Source organism: Ostrinia nubilalis, chromosome 29, assembly GCF_963855985.1.
Source record: "Ostrinia nubilalis chromosome 29, ilOstNubi1.1, whole genome shotgun sequence".
NCBI lineage: Eukaryota > Metazoa > Arthropoda > Insecta > Lepidoptera > Crambidae > Ostrinia > Ostrinia nubilalis.
In genome coordinates this window covers 6819470-6840165 of record NC_087116.1, presented here as the reverse complement: position 1 = coordinate 6840165, position 20696 = coordinate 6819470, and the positions used below count along the sequence as shown (strand labels likewise).

General features: G+C 38.6%; 2 protein-coding genes and 1 long non-coding RNA gene across 4 annotated transcripts in view; 2 read left to right on the top strand and 1 right to left on the bottom strand.

The window, feature by feature from the left end:
* Positions 1-1548: 1548 nt before the first annotated feature.
* On the bottom strand, positions 1549-9554 carry LOC135085781 (uncharacterized). The gene is made up of 4 exons (XM_063980580.1): positions 9217-9554; positions 7646-7785; positions 4217-4307; positions 1549-2907 (listed from the first exon to the last, which is right to left on the bottom strand). Exons 1-4 carry the CDS (start codon positions 9425-9427, stop codon positions 2357-2359), a joined length of 993 nt encoding a protein of 330 aa, XP_063836650.1. The 5' UTR covers positions 9428-9554; the 3' UTR covers positions 1549-2356.
* Positions 9555-13846: 4292 nt separating this feature from the next.
* Positions 13847-14353, top strand: LOC135085816 (uncharacterized). Its single transcript, XR_010260222.1, has 2 exons — positions 13847-13908; positions 14108-14353. It is a non-coding gene; the product is annotated as an uncharacterized LOC135085816 (long non-coding RNA).
* Positions 14354-15075: 722 nt separating this feature from the next.
* LOC135085795 (uncharacterized) overlaps positions 15076-20696 on the top strand; it is a 40334-nt gene continuing 34713 nt past the window's right edge. The window contains exon 1 of one of the 2 annotated variants that reach the window (XM_063980598.1): positions 15076-15520. In XM_063980598.1, the coding sequence (XP_063836668.1) occupies positions 15310-15520 (211 nt within the window). In that variant the 5' untranslated portion in view covers positions 15076-15309. The remainder of the gene's footprint in view (positions 15521-20696) is intronic. The other variant, XM_063980599.1, reaches the window with a different exon arrangement.

Sequence of the window (20696 nt, the reverse complement as noted above, 5' to 3'; positions counted from 1 at the left end):
TTAACATAATGACCTACATATTACTTGGTTCACCCGGAATCCTCAACCACAGAGGAACTGGCTATCTTACCTCCAACTGCCGGAACACAACAATGCTGTTAACATTGTTGTTATGGCGACAGACTTAGGTAAGACGGTAGCTAGCCAGGCGGACTTATAACAAGCAGAGTATTTTGACTCCACTGGGAATCGAACCTGGGACCTCTGGGTCTGACACAGGAATTATTTTTAATGTAAGAGTAGGAACTCACTGCATTTAAAGGAGTAATTGCAATACTAAAACATCTTAAAGGATATTTTTTTTATGCAAGACAAGGCAGGTATTTGACCGCAATCGCACCTGGTGTTAAATGAGATGCAGTCTAGGATGGTACATATCTGCCCTGTAAGTGCCTATTCACTTTCGCCTTGAAAAGGCCCGGATTATAGTTTTCAGGAAATACAGAATTGTAATACTTAAACATCTTTTGAATACTTGAAAATGGATATTGGGTACTTTTTTCATTATATCTCTTATTGCCCTAATTTATATGTATGAAAAAGTATACAGGGTGTTGATTTCAATACTCGCAATATTTAGGGAGTAGCTTATTCTGATCACGAATCAGTAAAAAAATTGACAACGAAAAAAAAATTAAAACGAACTTTAACTTTAGTTAGTCAAAGAAAAATACCTATTTACACTACCTACTTTACGTGGCTACCTTCAGTAGGCTATCCGATATGATAAGCGAGCGATCGATGGTGCCGCAGTGTAAACTATTGCAGTATTGCGAGCCACAGTACAGTTGATGTCGCACGGAAAATATTCGCTAAAAATTCCACTTTCGTTTGTATTTTCTTTTTGGTGGATAATGCGTCTAATAAGTCATAATAGATCACCTATAAATATGGCGAGGATTGAAATCAACACCCTGTATTATTCAGTACTCTTCCATACAAAACTTGCCAAATTTACAGAAAAACGAATCGTTTGATTCTTCACTGGTTTGTAATACTACATTAACTTACTATAATCATAAGTGATATTCACAGTTATTAACTAAGTTTATTAACACATTTTGAGCTGTGGTGGTCGGTTATAGAATCTAGTGGCGTAAATACCTAAATATACATATACAGGGTGTTTGGCCGAAGGTTAGACAAACTTCGTGGGTGTATAGGTAAGGTCATTTTAAGAATACAAGTTCGCCCATTTGACCCTAAGTGACCTACTTTTTTTTTAATTGATATTTTTGTTTTTATTTAATTTTTTCAGAAATTCGACCTGAAAACTGCTTCATTTTTTTTTCTCTCGTGTTTTCCACCGATTTTTTTATTTGATATTAATCTCGAATATGTCTTTAGTCAAATAAAATAAATTTCAGATCCAGATAATGATTGGATAGCTAGTTACGAGCCGCCAAAGTTTAACAAAAGTACAAAACACAATAAAAAATTCAACATGGGATTCGATTTTAAAAAAAATCAAGGTGATAATGGATTGTCAATGATTTTAAAATTCAAATTCAAATTGTTTTTTATTGTGAAATCACAGGTAAATAAAAACATCTCGAGCTTCTCTTCTTTCCAATGATATTTCCCACGTGGTGGTTAGATATTGAAATTCGCCAAAAAATCAAAGTTCAGGGAAGAAAATGGAATAATAATACAAAAATTATTCATAGCTTTATACTGCATAGTTTTTTAATTATACAGGGTGTCCCAAAATTAGCACATCACACTGATACTGGAGGTAGCTGAGTCTAAGACGCATCGAACAAGCTTAATATGTCCATATAAAAGTTTTATAAGTTTTAAGATATGATCAATTTTATTTATTCATTTCCATAGAAAAGTTTGATGAGTTTTGAAATATGACTCATATTAGTTATTTTTAAAAATGGAGTTAATATTATACTTGTTAGATGCGTCTTAAGCTCATTACAAGCTTTTATTATTACCTCTGGTGTCAGTGTGACGTGCAAATTTTGGGACACCCTGTATTTACGCCACTAGAAGAAATTCTAAAACCTAATATACAGTCTTTTTGAAGGCTTAGCCAATACTATATTGGTGTTTTCTAATTCTAATATAGCTCGTACGACCCCGATTATTATACATCAGACTTATATTAAGGTGGGATATTTATACACTAGTGTATAACTAATGGCCATAGACAAAAAATTGTCTCTGGTTGAGTGCATTACCATAGACAACGAATTTTCAGTGTTGCCATTACACAAAAAGGAAATTCAATATATTCCTATTAAGAGTATTTTGGAGTTCATAAAATTCCAAATAACAAAAAGTGTTAAAAAGGTCACTGGGACGTTTGTATTGTAAAAAACTACTCTAAAAATATGTTTTGATAAATTCATTGTGCGCTTTCATCTATTACTAAGTTACTCTCGGATTCTATGTCTCTACTGTCGTAATCGGACGAATCCTGGTTACATGAATCGTTTTCTTGGTTACGCTGATCATTTTTTTGGTTACACGAATCGTTTTCTTGCTTGCAAGAATCAACTACTCGGTTGCAACTATCAGCCTCTTTAACGTTGTTTGTTAGGATAAGATTCCTGATGTAACTTTCCATGTTAGCAGCCAGCGCTGTCATAATTTGGTTTTCAATGCTCAGAATCGATGTGCTTACATCTAAATTCATGTTACCTTGATTTTTCAGGAGATTAGCCAGTATTGGGTTGGATTTTAATGTTTCTTGCTTTGACTCGTTGCTGTTGTAGTTTTCTTTCTCCGTTCTGGAGTGTATCCTTTGATGGAGTTTGAAAACGTCGGGGTCTTTAAAACATTTTGAGCATTCTGTACATTTGTACGAGGTTCTGGGTTCAGTGTCGTCGTTTCTGGAGTCGTTTGTCGTTTCGTCGGTTGATGTGTGAGGGGTTAGGTCTTCTGGTGTTGGGACACCTGAAACAGGAATATTTGGTATTTTATAGGTTTGAGTATTTCAAAATAAGGCCTCTCCAAAGGCTTTTAAATAACTTGAAAAAGTCGTATTGCCCAAGGTGAGAATTGACTGCACAACCTTTAGTTTGCCGGGCGACGGCTCTCCCATCGGAGCTACTTAGACAGTATAAGTACGTCGAAAGTTTCAAATGTAATAAGTACATATTTGTAACTTATTATAGCTTAAGCATCGACAGAAAGAGCAGAAGCGATCTTATTCTATAACCTACCGGAAAAACTGCTTTTGAAGCACATGGTTATCTTACTACTACAATCGAAAATTTGTGAGGATGCATGGATGTTTGTTACTCTTAATAAATCACTGAAGCATTTAATTAAATACAATTTTATAATAATTAATTTTAAACTTTCGCGTTGCATAATTGAATTAATTTAAACCTATCCGTGTATCGCGTTAAAACCTGTTTAAATTAATACAATTTTGTAGGTATAATAGAGAGAAGAGTTTGAAACCCTGGAAAAGCCAACTATTTTTTTAATTTTTATGGTTACTGTTACATAAAATAGTTAATAAAAGTCATGCGCGTCATGGTCGAACGCGAAATAGTCTGGTACCCAAAGAATGTTGGGCTATTGATTTGAAGATGATAGTACCACAGAATAATAATAAGTACTACGTACAGAAGTTTTACTTCGCGAAGGTATTTAAAAAAATGTATGCTCCATGTAATTAACAATATGGTGTAATTTAGCCTGTCTCAAGAGTCAAGCACCATTTTGTTGACAAACGTCAGTGATCGGCACTGCGCCGAAGCTATAGGGCTGACTTCGGTAAAATGATGTGACGTGAGGTGCCAAACTGCGGAAAATGGCGGAGGAAATACATGATTTAGCATGAATTATCATGAATAATATTAACTACTTATTTACCTCTCAGTGTCTTTAGGCCACTTAAAAAAGTAGGTACATTCTGTGTTTTTATTATTATTTAGGCAGTAAAATACTGCACAGTATTTAGTACACGGTACACCATTTTCTTTATTTACTTCCATCATACACAAGAATACGCGTGCGTGAGTCAATGTTCGCTCGTATGTGAGGCCTTGTCGAATAGTATCCTGTAGGTGGGCCATTGTGCGTGTTTTGTTTTCGATGTAAACTCGCGGAGATGAACAGGCCTGATAGTACCAACTAACTCATGAGCTAACCTAATAATAAATAATCGCACCATGACATGGCATAACAGGGGCCAGGCCCCCGCTGAAAATAGACCAAAAAAAGAACTAGATACGCCAATGATTATAGTTACCGTTACAGAATGTGGCGAGGGCATCAGTCGCGCCGGCCTGCATCGCTATCATCGTCTGCATGTAGATCGCTTGAGCCATCTGCTGCTGTATCTGGAAACCAATAAGTCACATGTTTAACACGTTGAAAGCCGTGTAAAAAATTAATCCATTTTTGCATTGCATTTTTTTCTTTTTAGTTTTATGTGGTGTACAATTAATGCACTGGCCCATTTATTGTCCTGAAGCAGTGGTAGGGTTAATACTGGGACGCACGTGTAAAAGTGCTTTTTTAAAGCCTACTTACAGAAATAAATGAGTTTAGGCTAGTTGCCTAAAAAAATTTTTTTAGTCCGTAATGTTTAATATCAAAAAATATTGGACACATATAATTTTATTTGTCAATCTAACAAATAATTACATAGTTATGGTGCGTTGAAGTTGCGCACGACGTCACAACGTGCGGCATTTTTAAGCAAGCGTTGACGTCACGGGCCTCTTCTTATGAACTTTGGGGCGCTATATCTCTTTAAATTTTCATTAGTTTGAAAAAGTGAAAAATACGTGTAAAGTATTTTTTGATAAGTTAACTGACGGACTAATTAAAACTCTTGCTTTTTGACCCAGGCAACATCCCCAGTCAGTTTTACATATTGTGTCAAAGTCAAAATTCCTTTATTTGCAGACTATTATAAATAGTGCTTACAAATCGTCAAATATAAATAAGCTCACTCGCCTTCATGAGTTGCAAGAACTATACTCAACTATTCACTATTTCATAATTATTATATCAGAAAGACAGCGCTGTCGCGCTGGCGACCTTTAGGCCTCAGCCTCGAATTTAGCGGGCAGCGGGGCGGCGGCGGCGGCGGCGCTGGAGCGGGGCGGGCAACGCCGACCCGTTCTCGAAACCAGCGGGCAGCTCGCGCGGCGCTTTAGCGGCGAAGTGTTGTGTTCGGGGTTGTGTTGTCGAGATATTTGTTTTTATTCGCAAACGAAATGTCTGAACAACGGCGACAATTTTATTTCGATTCAAATTTATTCCTAACGCTCGATTTATTGTGGGCAAAAGAAGGAGTGCGCTGCCCGCTCGTTGCCCGCTCCGGCGCCGCTGCCGCGCCGCTGTTTTCGAGAACCGGTCTATTTGATTTCACGCATAAGATCCTGCCGCTGCCGCGCCGCCGCCGCTCCCGCCCCGCTGCCCGCTAAGTTCGAGGCTGAGGCCTTACGCGTTTCGTATCACAACACAGCGGTGGTATGGTGTGCCGGCGCGGAGGTAGCATCGTGTACACGAGCACCTTAAAAATCAGACTTGCCCTAATCATATTGTAGCAGAAGCATAGGGGGGGGGGGGGGGGGGCAACCCCCCTGGAATTCTCGGAGCAAGCGCTGCGGTCACTTTGAAGGAGCTAAGTAAAAAAAAAACTGACTTTTGACCCCCTCTAGGCCAGAAGCTGGGTATAACTTGCCTCCCTAGGGCAGAAGCTGGGTACGCCCATGTTTCTTTCTTTTTCTTCTCTTCTCTTGTGTGGTGTATAATAAAGTGTGTTCTATGATCTATCTACTATCTGACCATCTCGGAAAATCAAAATCAAAAATATTTATTCAGTTTAGACCACAAGTGGCACTTATGAACGTCAAAATATAGTAAATAATAAAAAAGAAAAGGTAGCCCTTATGGGGCACTTTACACGTCTCCTTATCTTTTGGATGTGAGGAAGACGGTGGGCGGAAGCTTGCATCGTGCGGTCCACACAGCTTATGACCGCAGTCTGTGGAGGAACACTATATGTGGTCGCGATCCTCATCAGTGAGGGACCGAGGAAGAAGAATCTACCTGTGGATCCAACCCCATGGAATGTGGTACATTTCCTGGCACCCATGAGCCAGTGTTCCTGGTCCTGTGGTACGGCGCTGGCGTATCCGATGGTAGGTTCTGCGATGGTATCGCGTCTTTACGCAAGGATCCAGAGACTAGAGGTGTCAACTGCTCATATGTAACTAAGAGTTACCTGTCAAAATTCTCTTTATGGGCGTACCCCATGGGGGCAGCTGCCCTCCCCTGGAAGTCGCTTTGAAAAAACTAAGTCAAACAATCTGACTTTATTTAATCATATTGTAGCAGAAGTATGGCAGGGGAGGGCAGCCCCTCTGGGATTCTCGGAGAAAGCACTGCGGTCACTTTGAAGGAGCTAAGTAAAAAAAAACTGACTTTTGACCCCCTCTAGGCCAGAAGCTGGGTATAACTTGCCTCCCTAAGGCAGAAGCTGAGTACGCCCATGTTTCTTTCTTTTTCTTCTCTTGTCTTGTGTGGAGTACAATAAAATGTGTTCTATCTATCTACTTGTCTGACCATCTTGGAGGTGAGGAAGACGGTGGGCGGAAGCTTGCATCGTGCGGTCCATACAGCTTATGACCGCAGTCTGTGGAGGACACTATACAGGGTGTTAGGTAAATGGGTATATGAGCCGACACTAGCATATGTTAACATGGTCATATAAATGGCATGGAGAAGTCAGTAAATTGATATCTTCATTTTAATTATTTTAATTTTCATACAAATCGAATTTTATAAAATTTATTTTGTATGAAAATTAAAATTATGATATCAAATTTCTGACTTCACCATACCATTTATATGCCCATGTTAACATGGGCTAGTGTCGGCTCATATACCCATTTACCTAACACCCTGTATGTGTTCGCGATCCTCATCAGTGAGGGACCGAGGAAGAAGAAGAATCTACCTGTGGATCCAACCCCATGGAATGTGGTACGTTCCCCGGCACCCACGAGCCAGTATTCCTGGTCCTGTGGTACGGCGCTGGCGTATCCGATGGTAGGTTCTGCGACGGTATTGCGTCTTTACGCAAGGTTCCAGAGACTAGAGGTGTCAATTGCTTATGTAACGTAACTAAGAGTTACCTGACAAAATTATCTCCACTACTTTGAAAGAGCTATGTCAAACAATTTGACCTTAAAAATCTGACGGCAGGTTCTGCGACGGTATTGCATCTTTGCGCAAGGTTCCAGAGACTAGACGTGTCAAACTGTCAACTGCTTATTTTAGTAAATATTCGTTGTGTAACTAAGAGTTACATGGCAAAATTCTCTCAGCACCAGACAATATGTTGCTCCGAAGCTACATACAACTCGATCGAGCTAACTGCGTACCTGGCAGCCGTGACGTCATATCTTTACCGATGGTAGGTTTTGTGACGGTATCGCGTCTTTGCGCAAGAATGCAGAGACTAGAGGTGTAATTATTTTGGTAAATATTCGTTGTGTAACTAAGAGTTACCTGACAAAATTCTCTCAGCACCACCCAATATAATGTCCAAAGAGGCTATTAGGGATGTGTGTAAGCGTCCTGGAAAGGGCAGTCTGTGGAGGAACACTATATGTGGTCGCGATCCTCATCAGTGAGGGACCGAGGAAGAAGAAGAATCTACCTGTGGATCCAACCCCATGGAATGTGGTACGTTTCCCGGCACCCACGAGCCAGTATTTCTGGTCCTGTGGTACGGCGCTGGCGTATCCGATGGTAGGTTCTGCGACGGTATTGCGTCTTTACGTAAGGTTCTCCATTGGCCTGAAACATTATGTTGCAAAAGTTAAATAATGTCAATCCTCATAGCAGACACCAATTTGGTGCAAATAATTATTTTTATTTTCTCTTTATGTTGATCTGTATTGTAATAAATAATCTTTGATACCAAATAAATATTTTTTCTTTCTTTCACCTGTATTTGCAATGCTTGCTTAAGTGAATCAGCAAATCGAATAGAGCTCTGCGCACACGGACTAGGAGACCTCATAGTAATGTTTGTGAATAGAGGTGTTTGTCCCCCAAAAAGTTTTCAAACTTAAATAGCAGTGGGCTGGACAGCTAGCTAGGTAAAAAGATAGAAGGTGAACCATAGCATCAACAGAATGGCTGGGACCAAAAGGGAAGGGAAATGATGGCATGGCAGGTCTAAAGGTGGGCTATTTGTGAGAAATAAAGCTATTATTTATTATTATTACTATATGGCAGGGGTGGCCAACTTGATTAGACATAAGATCTACTGTTTACTAGCGAAACCCTGGGAGATCTACCACTTACATACTTCTTGAAATCTTAAATGAAACAGCTTAAATAGTTTAGTACACAATCATGTAGTATTTTTTGCCTTGCCACGATCGTCTGGACTAATAGTATTATTATAGCTTTATTCCTACAATAGTGCCAATAGTGGTCTCTTAAGGCTAAAAGCTTCCTACGTCTTTTTCCCTCCCATTAATTCCTTTTCTAATTTACTAGAGATAATTTAGAATTTGGCCTACACTTCGCAAATTTGCCAGGCAGGTTGGGGATGAATTTTAGATTTCTAAGCTTTTGTGTTCCAAATTGTACCAAGGTAAAATAATCGAAAATTAGAGTTTTTGATATTGGCAAACAAGACTGAAGTTTGACAGATCATCATCATCATCATCATCTCAGCCATAGGACGTCCACTGCTGAACATAGGCCTCCCCCAATGCTTTCCATGCTGCCCGGTTTGACAAATGGAGAACAATAACAACTCGCTCGTTAATAAATAACTCGCCAGCTTAAAGAGTGTAAAATTGACAGCAGACCCAGCATTTAGCATGTTCTACAAGCTGAAGAAATGTGTTATTCATCATCACTTATCATTCTAAGATATAAATAAAGTTCTATGTTGAAAATGTTACAGAAATATGGGTCACTAGTTCCAGACATTACACAACATTATTAAGCATATTATACAATGAAAATATCCTATATCTTCTGACTTCATAAACTATTGTCTGGTTACCACAACACAATTGGCATGGTGTTTTTTTTCTAAGACCTTTACAAAGCAGTGAACAGAACCATAAAGTAGTTTAATTTGGTGATACGGGCTTAGACATGTATGCAACACAAATAACTAGTTTTAAACCATTTAATTGACCCAATTACTTTATAAGTCCGACAGAAGTAGGAATACGAACAATCAAGGAAATTTTGTGTCATTACCTCTGTTTTTTCCAACGCTAGTTATGGTGTAATCTTCTGGTTTGAAATGCAAACTGCACACTTTAGAGTATTTTGTGTATGGTTTGCCTCTCTTCAGTATTCTATTCCAGAGTTTAGCCAGCTCCTCATCCCTTGGAAATTGGTGGAACGAAACATTCTTAGCTTTTCCAGCCATGGACGTACACCGAGGCACCGTGCAGTAATACGGCATTTTGTTAGCTCAAAACACACTGGAGAACACAAATTACCATAGCTAATGCCCCCGCAATTGATTTAATTAGCACAAACTTAGCAAAACAAATAAAACTCCGTAAACACACCAAGCGCCGACATATCAAAATAAAGGTAATTTGTTTGTTGCCATTTTGAAAAAATATTTGACGGAATCGTCTATTGTCTATTGAAATTAAAATACCGGTATAACGTTATTGTATCAAAAAGCATTAGAGCGAGGACATGCTGTATTCTGTAGTATTATGTGCCTTAATAAAACACAGCGTTCTGTTGAGAGAGCTGTCTATGATCTTTGCCTAAATTTAGTCTATGGTATAAGAAAACTTACCAATTGTCTCTGCTTTATCATCTAGTTTACCTTCTTCATACACCAGCTGGCACCACTTTCTATGGAAATTGGTGATCTGTCAACTTGACATTTCATAGCGTTTGTGATTTTTGCCGCCTACACAGCAAAAATTTTTATCTTCTTGTTTTTTTAATATAAAATAAGAATAAAACACAGTTAAAATGTGCAAATAGGAAATATAAGTGATGCAGAGTGTAAGGGTAAAGAGTGGTGACGGTGAAAGGTTGACTTCTGTCGGCCCGGCTGAAGGAAAAGCTCGAAATCCGAGTCGTCTTTTTCAGATTCATCCTCATCATCCTCGGAAATGGAAATGTTTGCTTCACCACCTCCAAATAGGCGACGGAGGCCATGTAAGTGTTAACCCCACTCGTAAGACACTCGGTCGAAACTTTGACGACTCAGATGAATGTTATTTCCAACTTTGTTGCGCACCACTTACCTTCTACATCAAGCCTACTAGATGGTAATAGCTTGCAAAGTAGTATTCAGTTCCTCTAAAGAACGATTTCAGTTACTTCGTTATCGTAAAGTGAAGTTAAGATCAATCATAAGGAAGATAGAATATTACTTTTCCTTTTCCTGCTGACTGAGCGAATTATTAATGAGATAAATTGCAGCATTTTGGCTACCTTATAGCGGGTTAAAGGCAGCTAGTTGAACATTCTGTTTGAATGATGCAATTGTTACTACCATTCTATTCATAAATAAGTAAAATTATTTTAGATTGGGCTTAAAAGGCCTCTTAAATTTAGATGTTAATCATTTATTTCAAAAATTTTATTTTGTAATGTTTGGTTCTGGCTTGATAATCCAAGAACCCTGAAACCACAATGCAATTCTTTGTGGAAAAAAGAGCGGAATCTTTTTAATGAACGTGAGCACTGTTTAAGGTAATTGCTAATATTAACCTTCGTACAACATTACAAAAGGCTCCCCCAACCTAGTCATGGGTGGGTCACAGATCTGGTTGAACACCTTATCATATTTAAATTAAACAATATGCGAGTATACCTACTTAAAAATTCTCAAAAGAGTTCAAGATAAGAAGTTAATAGAAACAATGTTTCTTTTCAAAGATGGGCTTTATGCTCATGTTGCGATAAGACATTTTTATCTAGTTTCTGAAATAGTATGTAGATCTTCTTCAGGATCACAATGCACGACCGGTTAGTGAAGGTCAACTCTCAGAACACTTACTTTCATCTGCCAGAGCAGAGACTCACAGGCGTTTCCTCCAAGGAATCTTACAACTGAAGCCCTGCCATTTATTTTGTCTTCGGCACTGCAGATTTTTCTCAGCGGTGTCAAGTGGAGTTGCGGAAACTCCTCGTGCCAGTGGCATTTGAGTAATAATATACCGAAAATATAATTTATTCTATTGGGTCATCAGAACAGATCTGTCTTAATCGCTCATGTCTCATAGACACTGAGACTTTCAGAAACCTTATTTTTTTGCATGTCAATCGCAAGTAAATAGAGCCAACACAAATATCCTAAATTCCCAAGCCTGGAATACTCTCAGAAACATCATGGCAGAATAATGTCTCTAAATATCTTAAAGGACTGGGATCTTATTTGTGCACTAAGACAAGCTCAAAAACTTGGGACTTTATTTAAAAAAAAAAAAAAAAAAAAAAAATTTATACATTTGCCAACTGCAACATTGACTGTCCCCGGAGGACGTCTCTCTTCAAGCAATAGGTATGGTATGTAAAAGATACAACATCAACTCAAGTCAAAGCATAACTGATTTATTATTTGTATACCCACAATTAGTTACAATATTATAAACTGTCAATGTCAACTAAATACACAATAGTATGCAGCTGTTTCTGAGAGGATTTTAAGAGGTATAGACGCCATAGACTTTAGTTCAAAGCCGTTGCGGCGAAAAGAAGTCACAGACTTCCAAGTCCACAGACGCAGCGGATGCGTAGTGGGGCGTTCAACTAGGGTTGCTAATTATTTTTTTTTTTTCGAAAATATTATTATAACAGTAGATTAAAGGTCAGAGAAAGAAAATAGACAGTACTTTACAAAAATTTTACAGGTCAGTGTTACAACGCACACCTAAAATGTAATGTTGGCATTTACTTTTGAAAAATACATATATATTTTTACTAGTGATGATGACACTCCAATGCGATGGAGATGTAGCATTAAGTCATCAGGATCGATTGAATGAAGTTCACATCCTGATACAAGGAGGTACTCGATCACGGGCCCTCCTCAAATTGACCACCAAGCTCCTGAAGGTCACATTCTGACACAGACACAGTCAGAAACGAAGGAGGTACTCGATCACGGGCCCTCCTCAAATTGACCACCAAGCTCATGAACTTGACCGAACAGCTCGACATGACGCTGTCGGCTTGTTATCTACCAGGAGATGGGATTGCAGACCGGGCCATAGGCACGGTATCCCAGACCACCTGTAACATCAAAGGGTCGAGTAGTACCCAGGTGGAATCTATTAGTACCCCAGGCCGCGGAGGCCATACTCAGTGTATGGGGAGTCCCAGACAGAGACTTGTTTGCTTCCATTTAGAATATATTAGTACCCCAGGCCGCGGAGGCCATACTCAGTGTATGGGGAGTCGCAGACAGAGACTTGTTTGTTCCAGTTAGAATCCATTAGTACCCCCAGCCACAGAGGCTATATTCATTATGTAGGGGTGTCCCAAAATAGACTTATTGGCTTCCAGGGCCACGGCAGTAGTATTAACTATGTTACACTGGACTCAAAAGATGGATGTTAAATATTAAATAAAATTATACTGTTTGTGTTCCTTAAATAAACAAGTAAAATTATAATTGAAAATTAGCTAATAAATAGTATTATCCATCTTTTGTACCACATTAAGGCAAATAGATCAGAACTCTGATTCTTTATGACGCCCTTCAGCCGTCTCTGGGATTATCAGCTGGATGAGTGTTTTCACCTCCCAGCTACAGACGTTACCATACTTGAATGGCAGACGGAACATACATTCTAATAACATCGGCCCCAGTGCTAATAAAGGATCTGTTAGAGACCCTAGTCTACAACAAGTAGATAAGTTATCTCTCCAAAATTTAAAATTGGTGGTGGAAGGAGCAATCATAAGATGCATTATGTGGGTCAATCTCACAGCATTGACCACAAGTTACCAACTGGTAGTGATGTGGTAGCCAGTGGCGGCGTAGCGTGGTTTGGCGCGCGGGGCGGTCCGTACCCCCCATATATATCCGCCCCCCCGGGGGCTATGGCACCCCAGAATGGTCTGGTCTGGTGCCCCCCAGGTTTTTTGGGTTACCGATTCGAAGATGAAAGATGTTTTACGCCGTTACTATAGCGCTGCTGTTAGCCAAGCTGTTTTTACAGCAAAAACTTGCAGTACAAAACTGATACTTAGGTCAGTTGTATCTACCTTTACCTTTTGTACATCAGTTCCTTAAGGCCATTTCACTTGCAAGGCCAAGTACACCGAGATCACCGGTCTTTAGTATTAAATTACTGGAATTAATTTGACTGGTTGCCGGCTGCTGGACTTTCTTCTAGCATTGAATTTTACTTGATAAACAGCTCTCATTCTTCTTCTTGCTTCAGATCGAAGAATCCATGATCTCATTCCTTTGGACACATTACAGGATTACTTTTTTGAAGTATCAGAATATGATCACATTGTGACATTGGCGTATCTAGGGTTGTTTTTCGGGGGGGGGCCCAGAACCTCCCCGCTATAGACATGACGTCAGCATTTTGGCTGATATTTGGATCTGAATCTGATTCAACCACCTACAGACTGTCTCTGACTGCTAAGCACCCAGATGGACGCATAATTATGTCCTGTAGTTTCATATTAGTGAACTGATAAAGACTTCATTTTAATGGAGACCCCAGAGTTATGTGTGAAATTTGTTTATTTCCATAAACAATATGATAACGCCTGTTTTCCAGGTCAAATATTACAAATTGGATTAAGATCATTTTTAGTGAATAATTACTTCTCCAAGAAGTGCAGTGAATATTTGCTTCTCCATGAAGTGTTTGGTCTGCAGTAACATCCAGATACTGTCTGGACAAGAGAGTAGTTGATAAGACCCCCAATATTTAATTGGAGGTGGGGGTATGTATACCTTTATGAAATATTACTGCAGAGACCTACGAAGGAACAATAACATCTTGTATTTATGAGTTTATAATTTTACAAGCATGTTATTAATAGTTAATTGTTTAATGTTATGTTATTCATAACAAGTTTTTAGTAATGTTTTAATTGTTCAAGATGAAAACATGTTTATGTTTATACATATTTATATTTTCAGATGGGGAGATCTTACTATTAACCTACCATAAGTACCAGAATGATTTTATTGGTTGATAAGAAGTTAATGACATAATGTTGATCTCAAGGAGATGTCCTAAATAATTTGAGTTATTTAACCTAAAGACTGGTTACTTGTTTAATAAGTTTCTTATTGGTTCGTCTGCTTCTCAGAGAGTACAATAAGTTGTTTAATGTATTATTTTGTATTGTGATATTAAACTTCTTTATATTCTTTCATTCTTAATACATTTTATATCACATAGCGTTTGTGCTTGACACCAGCAGATAACAAACAGGTCTCAACAGAACGCTGTGTTTTATTAAGGCACATAATAGAACTGTTTTGCATTACAACAAAACAGTTATTATGTGTAGAATAAAACACAGCGTTCCAGCAAGTGCTTGCTGGTGTTGGACGACTATGAAATGTCAAGTTGACAGATCACCAATTTCCATAGAAAGTGGTGCCAGCTGGTGTATGAAGAAGGTAAACTAGATGATAAAGCAGAGACAATTGGTAAGTTTTCTTATACCATAGACTAAATTTAGGCAAAGATCATAGACAGCTCTCTCAACAGAACGCTGTGTTTTATTCTACACATAATAACTGTTTTGTTGTAATGCAAAACAGTTCTATTTTATTTGTATTCTGTCTGTATTCTATACTGAGAGTTCGAGACACGTCCCTTTAGGCATTGGCAGCTCATTGGTTACATGGGAAACATTTTGGGAACATTGCTATCAATTTTGTAGAACCACGAGAAGTTTGTGTGGATTTGCAGTTTCAATTTATTCATGTAAATTACTCGTAAGGTAAAAAAATTCGCAATGTGATAGGCTGTATCTGCGAGATTCTTGCTCGCCTTGGTCTTAGTTGCTCGCCGTTGCTCGCAGTATTTTGAGTTTTTGACGACCATCTGACGGTTGTCTATGGTGGAAGTGGCCATTTTTTTTTCTGAAAAAGTGGGAAGTGGGGAAGGGAAAAAAGGTGATACATGTCAAATTTTTCAAGGCTGCACTGTGATGATTCCATTTTTTTAGCAACGTGATAACGATTGCAACAAATAATTCAGTTTTCTACGCAGAACGTAACCAGTTTCAAGTGTTTGGATGTGAAATAAGTGTGCTCGAGCGGTAATCGGCGCCGCACATAACCAAGACTGGTAACAAGTCACAACAAAGGTTTCCGATTTGCTCAAGATGGGTTATTATTGCACGGTACCACAATGCACATCGCTCGCCGGCAAGACGAAAAACGTGAAGTTTCACCGATTTCCGCGCGATGAGAACATGGCTGATAAATGGAATCTAATTCTGAAACGCGGCAAACCTTACACGAAGTATTCCAAAGTTTGCAGTCTCCACTTCACCCAGGCAGATTATAACGTCACAACTATGGGTAAGACTAAAGGTATTTGGGTTTTTCCATCTGGTTATAGCATTTGCAGTCATCCGGACCCATATCATCCCTGGCGATGACTCACCGCGCACGAGTTATTTGTTTAGCGCATTATTTTTTGTGTGTTTTTTCAGCCGAAATTGGCTGAAAAACGTCATATAGCCCAGAGAAAGACGCGCAAATTGACTTTACTCAACTTTGGGCAACAAAAAAAGTTTTGCAACATATTTTTTCAGCCTAAAAGATCATTTTTTGCGATACACAAAAACCAATTGGTATCTTATTAGAGAATTCATTTATTCTTCAAATTAGAATAATGAATTCTAATAGGATAAATGTACGATAAGGAAATTCATCAAAATCACATGGTCCAATGTCACGAAGACAAATTAACATGGTAATGTAAGTTTTCCAACGAAGTGCATTTGTGAGAGAACAATGCATTTTAATTTGGCAGTAAATACCAGAGAAACTTCTAGTAAGAATATGTTGTTGTTAGAATCACTAATGCACTTTTCCTATTGGAATATAATTTTTACAAGTTAAAACATAGTATAGTCGAAAGCCTCTATCACTTGTGATTATTAATTAATATCAAAATTTTTAGGCTGAGTTGCATCATCTAACTTTAACATAACTTTTTATGCTGGTATTAATGTTATCCACGGGTTGAAACCAAGTGGATGGCTTTGATATGATCATTGCTTTTCTCTTTTTTTGTGATCACCGTCCATAACGCCCCCTGTTGCGCGCCTTCTTGGCTGGTAGCCTCAATATGGTCTCGGTCAAGAGGGCGATCCGCAATCCTCATCATATAATGGTTCCCGCTGGAAACCAGCTTCTCGACATGGCGCTTGCTATGTCGCGAATATAGCTGAGCGGACGCCACTTCAGCATAGTTTATAGTTGTACTGTATTTTTATTTTATTTTTTTCTATACTGAATAAAGTGTTCTTATTCTTAACTATAATGATAACCGGTGTTTTTTTCTGGAGTTTGGCAGGTTTTAGACATTTGTTAAAGTTAAAGAAAGATGATGCAACCCAGCCTTACTCTCTTATTCATAAAAAATACAAACATTTGCTAAAACTATTTAAGCTTAAATATGTTTTGTCTTATTCTTGACAATGTAAAATTGTAAATAATGACAGAGACAAAACATATTGTGACATAATTGGATTTAACAAATGTTTGTATTTTTTTATGTATATGGGGATTAGATTACAGTAAAAAATCCTTCCAACCAGCACACTGTTTGCGTATTAACTGGTGTGTAAAATATTTGATTTATTCTATCATTATGATATTTTTCTAGACCGCAAAATCAATGTCCAAATTCTTCTCTCAAAAATGCCTTAGAATAATAATTTAAAAGAACTTAGCAGGTCCAATGACAGTTTAACTTTCCCCTGAGACAAATTTGGCCTTTGTTGGTTGAATTCGCAAATACGGTCGAGCTGTAGATCCTGGCTACACAGGAGTTGCAGCAGTAGAAAGTCCTGTATTTACCTTTAACTTTCTGACTACTTCGGGTGTCATAAACTATTTGTGCCAGACATTATGTCATATTAGATTTTTTTTTATAAATAAATATTGTACTCAGCATACACCCTGTATGCATGCTAAATGCATGTTCAAGGACAGAAAATAAAGTTTAAAATATGGTGGGAACTATATTCCCACTGCCGTATAAAGGGTTAACTGGTGGTAAATGCTATATGGCATTAAGTTCGCCTTTTGTACCCAATTCAATATGCAAATAAGTTTTAGATAAACAAATGATCAACAGTTTCTCTGAATTAGTTGTATAATAATATGTTAACACTAGCTTTCCGCCCGCGGCTTCGCGTGGCATTTTGTCTATCACAGAAAAACTATCGCGTGCGTCCTTGTTTCAAAAACCGGGATAAAAACTATCCTATGTCCTTTCCCGGGACTCCAACTATCTCTGTCCTAAATTTCATCAAAATCGGTTCAGTGGTTTAGACGTGAAAGCAGGACAGACAGACAGACAAAATTACTTTCGCATTTATAATATTAGTATAGATTTTTATATTTTATCATCATCTTCCTATTAAATGATGCACTCTGCCAAAACAAAACTTACATAACTGCTTCATAATCATTTATCTTTGAATCCAAGTAATTAATTATGGTGTATCATAAACAATAAACAGTCGATCTGATTCCGTCACCGTCGGGACATGAACCCCAGTCTTCTGCTGTAATCGTTCGGTCTTCTTTTGTTGATGGCGATGAACTTGGTTTTTTAGCCACCTGTGGGCATACTCTTCCGCCAATGTCACGTTCGAAGATTTATCGCTCGATAGCGAAATCGAAATAGCAAACCCCTTAAAATACTCGCATAAGTGACTAACTGTCAATTCTGAAATCGCTTCGCACCGGCTTTTTTTTTTATCTACAACGAGGAAGCTCTTGGCCTGTATCTCACTTGATGGTAAGTGTTGAACAGGCCGAAGGTGGAAGCGAGCTTCACCCGGAATCCTCAACCACGGAGGAACTGGCTATCTTACCTCTAACTGCCGGAACACAACAATGCTGTTAACATTGTTGTTGTGGCGACAGACTTAGGTAAGATGGTGGTAGCTAGCCAGACGGACGTAGAACAAGCCCTACCACCAACGAAACCGAATATATTGGGATAAATACTTGTCGCTCTTCTAAATTCGTCTACAAAGTCATTTAGTCTCCACTGCAGGAGCACGACCCTCTCTAACGTCTTTAAACCAGAGGCAAATGGAGGATTTGATTTGGCCTACCCTTCCAACCTGACCAGGCAGGTTGGGGAGGCCTGATGTTCGCGATTGTCCCTTATGCCCGTATTCACAAACATTACTATGAGGTCTCACAGTGTGTGGGTGACACACGAACCAATCACATAGCTCTATTCAACGCTGTGCGTTCGATTTGCTGCTTCACTTAGGCAAGCATCGTTTGTGAATACGGGCGTTAGTCACTATCGGGCTTTTACGGGAAGATAGATAGTCCTTTTCTACCCTGGCTTAACCATTCGACAATTTGTTGTAATTCTAGAAAATGAATGATTTTAATCAGTAAAAAATGTCTGAAATTGGACAGCTGCATAGTTGTTGCAAGATTATCATCTGATTGTTGATATCTGGTGTTGATTGACAAGAATAATAATAAATCGACATTACAACACGAATTCAATTCAGTTATCAATATCCGTCAAAAATCTAAATCTGGGGGCACGGCAGTGCCCCCGCCAAGTCGAGCGCGAAGCAAACACTGCCGTACCATCCTTTACTGGAACCATTTCGCCGCATTTTCAGGTCTCTATTTGAGAACCTTTGGATAAGACCAGAACGCAGAAATTTTCGTCATCTAGTAAGCTATAATCACATACTTAAAATCCAAAATTTCAAGTCTGTAGGTCATTTAGTTCCGAAGTTAAGCGAAAGCAAAGTTTCGCATTTATGACACTCACTCACTGATGATCATCAAAATAGAACTAGTACTTCCCATTAACTCAGAGAGCTGAAATTTGGTACAGAGTTAGGGTTTAATGGCCACATAAAGGGAAAACTATAAAAACTAGGAAAATCGAAGATCTGGAGTAACACCACATTCATAATCAATACTACTAGCGCCACACCGGCACCGTGGTGTTCGCCTGTACCGCTCACCGCTAGATAGCGCTAGCACTTTGAGCGTCGATTTTCTGCACCGCGGTGTCAAGATATTTTTTCCTATCTAGACCCCCCCCCCCCCCCCCGTCGATTAAGTTGAATGTTGTGTAATTATTTGCATTTCGTTGATTTCGTTTATTATATCGTGAGGTTCGCTAAGGTTAAGTTATTAAAACAATTTCTGATTCGTTGTCCATTTTAAAGGTCTTTGAGTTTATTTGTGTTTAATATCGTAAAAAAAATGTCGATAATATTAAAAGAAAAGACGACGACTGGGCTGGGCTAAATGGGTTAAGTAATTATGCCACTTTCTACAAAAAGAAGTGAAATCCCACCAAAAACATTCTGTAAAAAACTAGCCAAGTCTCGATGGAGCTGCCTGTTTATCTCTAAAAAGTAATGAAATCTAGACAAAGTCGTGCCAAGTCTATGGTTCCTTACTGCGATTTCTTTATTATTTATTGTTAATGTTGTGTGACTTGGCCGTTGAACAATCTTTATTAAGATAATCATACATAAGTATTATTGAAATACGCAGCTTTATTAAGTCTACAATTGACTGGTTATTGAATCAACGTCTTCCAAGTGCAATTTATTTTCCATCGTCAATGGGTAGCGGTTCTGGCGACAGATTGGTGCAAATGGTGTCATGGAGCATCTGGTTTTGTACCCTTCAACGGCCAAGTCACACAACATTAACAATAAATAATAAAGAAATCGCAGTAAGGAACCATAGACTTGGCACGACTTTGTCTAGATTTCATTACTTTTTAGAGATAAACAGGCAGCTCCATCGAGACTTGGCTAGTTTTTTACAGAATGTTTTTGGTGGGTAAATCTATACTACAATATTATAAATGCGAAAGTAACTCTGTCTGTCTGTCTTGCTTTCACGCCTAAACCACTGAACCGATTTTAATGATATTTGGCATAGAGATAGTTTGAGTCCCGGGAAAGGACATAGCATAGGATAGTTTTTATCCCGGTTTTTGAAACAGGGACGCGCGCGATTAAGTTTTTCTGTGACAGACAAAATTCCTTCGGGCGAAGCCGCGGGCGGAAAGCTAGTATATTTTATATTAGTATGTAGGCCCGTTTCAAGGCACGTATACACGTCCCAAATACATTATAGTTTGCTCTACCACCAGTTCGGGACAACATTTATGTGCTAGTGCTGAGAATAAGTGGCGGAAGAAACTCGGTCACCTTTGTCAGCCGCTTTTTCAAGGTCTTGTTAATTTCACCATGCCTCAACCATAGAAGAACTAGCTATCTTATTTCCAACTGCCAAAACACAACAATGGTAACATTGTTGTTACGGCGACGGACATAGGTAACATGGTGGTAGATAGCCAGGTGGACTTAGAATAACCTACCAAACACTCGTCAGCCTGATCATCACTGGTCTTTCTATCATGTGAGATTCAGACCAAGAGCTTTCCAAAAATCCAAAAAAAAAAATCATTTACTTGCTCTTATTAAAACTAGACTAAAAAAAAACCATCCCATATTTTTCT

Bases quoted from the DNA above. Each gene is read 5' to 3' on its own strand.
- LOC135085781 (XM_063980580.1), bottom strand. From the start codon at position 9,427: ATGCCGTATTACTGCACGGTGCCTCGGTGTACGTCCATGGCTGGAAAA. The intron at 7,786-9,216 runs GTAATGACACAA...ATAATGTTTCAG, and splicing joins TAGCGTTGGAAAAAACAGAG to GCCAATGGAGAACCTTACGT. The intron at 4,308-7,645 runs GTAGATTCTTCT...ATTGGTTTCCAG, and splicing joins CCATGGGGTTGGATCCACAG to ATACAGCAGCAGATGGCTCA.